At 47.9% G+C, this 3,985-nt stretch overlaps 1 protein-coding gene across 1 annotated transcript; it reads left to right on the forward strand.

Annotated features, from left to right (window-relative positions):
- The first annotated feature begins 388 nt into the window (after nt 1-388).
- On the forward strand, nt 389-1,363 carry LOC119382126 (uncharacterized). Its single transcript, XM_037649857.1, has one exon. The coding sequence runs from the start codon at nt 389-391 to the stop codon at nt 1,361-1,363; it is 975 nt and encodes a 324-aa protein (XP_037505785.1).
- The last annotated feature ends 2,622 nt before the right edge of the window (nt 1,364-3,985 follow it).

The raw sequence follows: 3,985 nt of genomic DNA on the forward strand, positions 1-3,985 counted from the left end.
TCCTGGCGGCAAGGGTTAACCTTGTGTATGTGCTCTACCTTGAGCATAATATATTTGGTTGTAGTGGTAATGTACGGCTGGTGCCTGCAGCACTATAAGATCTGCAGCATCCCCTAGTTGGGCTCCGTGGTGGGTGGCCGCCATTACTGCCGAAGTACATTATGCAAGTATGCAAACTCCTGCATTTCCCCGACTCCTTGATCGTCACCCTCAGAAGAGGGTGCGCACCGATGAAATACTGAACATCTTTTCCAAACCCAAAGAGACCTTTCCCCGATTTCATGTAGTTCACAGCGAAACAGCTGACAAACCAGCCAGAACTCTCTCTCCCTTTGTTGTCGCAAAAGGCTTAACTGACACCCTTGGCCCGGGCTATAAGGTAACAAAAATGGCGAGCGGAGACCTCCTCCTAGAGATCCGTGATAGCGAACAGCACACCAGACTGAACAAGCTTGTGGCATTCGGAGAAACTCCTGTAACAGTCTCAGCACATCGTTCTATGAACACAGCACGCGGAGTCGTGTCTGACTCAGATCTTATCTACTTGTCTGAAGCCGAGCTCCTCGAAGGCTGGAAGGGCCAAAATGTTACGAACGTACAGCGCATAGTCATCCGACGGGAAAATAAAGAAATCCCTACAAAACACCTGATACTAACCTTCAATTCCAGCGACTTGCCACAAACCATAGAAACAGAGTACACAAAAACACCAGTCAGACCCTACATACCAAACCCTCGCCGATGCTTTCAGTGTCAAAGGTTCGGCCATGGCTCTCGAAGCTGCCGTGGTCGACCCACCTGCGCAAAATGCGGAGCTCAAGGCCACGACTCTGACAATTGCGACGCTGCACCTCACTGTGTGAACTGTGACGGTGCACACGCCGCATACTCTCGATCATGTCCAAACTGGAAAAAGGAAAAAGAAATTATCAGTCTAAAAGTCCGCGAGAACATCTCCTTCAGAGAAGCTCGCAAAAGGTGTTCGCCATTCCACACTAACACCTATGCTGATGCGGCGCGCAAGGGGGCAGCACCGCACCAGCCTCTGCCTCACCAACGACCCGCTAGCAGCGAGCCGTTGGCTATGGCACCCGCCCCCGTGGTGGCAGTAGCTAAGGCTGCTCCACCCACTCAGCCACAGAGCCTCGCGACTCCAGGGTCGTCGAGTCTCAAGACTTTGCCTCGTCAGGCGAGGTCTCCAACACGAACAAAAGGCCCGCGCCCGCGGGCATCCAGTGCCTCCCAGGAAGTAATGGAGACAACTCCGGCACTTCCTGGGCCGAAGGACCGGCGCGGCTCTCAGGACCGCGCCAGGAAAGCCAAAAAACCCGTAACGGGGCCGGGTGACGGTCCTGCTACATAAGTACCAAGCTTTTTTAATCCGTACACACAGCACTATTTTATATCCAATATGAAGACAGAAATCTTACAGTGGAACGTGAGAGGTCTTCTGAGAAACCTCGATGACGTTCAGGAACTCATTCATAAGCATGCTCCAAAAGTGCTGTGTGTACAGGAAACCCATCTCAAATCAAAACACACAAACTTCCTTCGCCAATACACTGCCTTCCGTAAAGACCGCGATGATGCTCTGGCATCGTCTGGTGGAGTAGCGATTATAGTGGTAAAAAATATAGCGTGTCAACAGCTACATCTACAAACCCCTCTCGAAGCAGTGGCTGTTAGAGCGGTACTTTTGAATAGGCTTCTTTCCATTTGCTCTATTTACATTCCCCCACACCATAAGCTTCAAAAACAGGAATTTCAATCTCTAATAGATCAGCTACCAGAACCATACATTATTCTTGGAGACTTCAATGCACACAGCACACTATGGGGTGACTCCCGATGCGATGCACGAGGTCGTTTGGTGGAGCAGTTTCTGTTCACCTCCGGCGCTTGTCTATTGAATAAAAAAGAACCTACATACTATAATCTGGCAAATAAAACATATTCTTCCATAGAGTTAAGCATTGCCTCTCCAACTCTTCTACCTGATCTGAAATGGCATGTAATTAAAAACCCGTACGGGAGCGACCACTTCCCGATAGCTCTGCAAACATCGGAATCCAATGAACATACCCCTCAGTCCCCTCGATGGAAGGTGGACTCAGCGAACTGGGAGCAGTTCCTAAATGAAACTCTGTTAAAATGGGCTGAAATACGTGGTTTAAGTATAGACGGTGCTGTTGAGTACTTCACCGCATTTCTTATCGCTGCCGCATCTAGGTGTATCCCTAAAACAAATGGATCATCCTGCAAACGCCGTGTACCATGGTGGAACAACGAGTGCCGGAGCGCCCGTAAGAATCAAAACAAAGCATGGGGTTTGCTCCGCGATTCTCCTACTGCAGAAAATTTAGTCAACTTTAAACAAATAAAGTCTCAAGGAAGGAGAACGCGCCGACAGGCTAGAAGAGAGAGCTGGCAAGCATTTATATCAAGCATCAATTCCTATACAGACGAGGCAAAGGTGTGGAATAGAGTGAACAGAATAAGAGGCCGCCAACCACACTCACTACCATTGGTAAACACTGAAGGAGACACCTTAGAAGACCAGGCAAATTTTCTGGGCGTACATTTTGAACATATATCTAGTTCGTCGAACTATTCAGAGACATTTCAAACATATAAAACACGAATAGAACAACTGCCAATAGAAAGAAAAGGTACAAACAGCGAAGCATATAACCGACCATTCGTCCTTGCAGAGCTTCAGGCATCCCTTAACTGTTGTAAAACATCTGCCCCCGGTTCTGACCGCATAGTATATGAAATGTTACAACATTTGCACCCAGAAACCCAGAAAACACTCCTTTGTCTTTACAACAGGATATGGTCTTCAGGCCTTATTCCGTCTGCTTGGAAAGAAGCTATTGTTATCCCCATCCTCAAAGAAGGAAAGAACCCTTCTTTGGCAAATAGTTACAGGCCCATAGCATTGACGAGCTGTCTCTGCAAACTCTTTGAAAAAATGGTAAACCGGCGCCTTCTTCATTACCTTGAAAGTAACAATCTTTTAGACCCCCTCCAATGTGGTTTCAGGGAAGGTAGATCCACAACAGATCACCTTGTCTGCATAGAGGCGATCATACGGGATGCCTTTATACACAAGCAGTTTTTCTTGTCAGTGTTCTTAGACATGGAGAAGGCATACGACACCACGTGGCGTTTCGGCATTATTCGTGATCTGTCCGGCATGGGTGTCCGCGGCAACTTGCTAAACACTATTGCGAGTTATCTGTCCGACAGGACATTTCGCGTAAGAGTAGGTGATTCGCTGTCACGACCATTCACGCAGGAGACAGGTGTACCTCAGGGTGGTGTGCTGAGCTGCACTCTTTTTATCATAAAAATGAACTCCTTGGGCACTGTGATACCTCGCACAGTCTTTTACTCCGTCTACGTGGACGATGTGCAACTTGGTTTTAAGTCGTGCAATATCGCTATCTGCGAGAGGCAAGTGCAGCTTGCTCTGAACAAAGTATCCAAGTGGGCAGATGCAAACGGATTTAAGTTAAATCCCCAAAAAAGTACCTGTATTCTGTTCTCAAGGAAGAGGGGAGTATTACCAGACCCTAGCATAGAGATCAGTGGCGAACGACTATCAGTGAGCTCTGAGCATAAATTCCTTGGCATCATATTCGACTCAAAACTAACATTTATCGCGCACCTCAAACACATAAAAGCAAAATGTCTGAAAGCAATGAACGTTCTCAAACTTTTGGCGCGTACAGCGTGGGGCAGTGACAGACGATGCCTTCTGAGCTTGTATAAGAGTCTCGTAGGCTCACGCCTTGACTATGGAGCTGTAGTATACCAGTCTGCCTCACCCAGCTCCCTAAAAATGTTAGACCCCGTTCACAACCTTGGTATCCGCCTTGCAACCGGTGCCTTCAGAACTAGCCCAGTAGAGAGTCTTTACGTTGAATCGGATGAGTGGCCTCTCTATCTCCAGAGAACCTACTCCAGCCTCAAATACTTC

This window comes from Rhipicephalus sanguineus, chromosome 2, assembly GCF_013339695.2.
Source record: "Rhipicephalus sanguineus isolate Rsan-2018 chromosome 2, BIME_Rsan_1.4, whole genome shotgun sequence".
In the NCBI taxonomy this organism is placed as follows: Eukaryota; Metazoa; Arthropoda; class Arachnida; order Ixodida; family Ixodidae; genus Rhipicephalus; species Rhipicephalus sanguineus.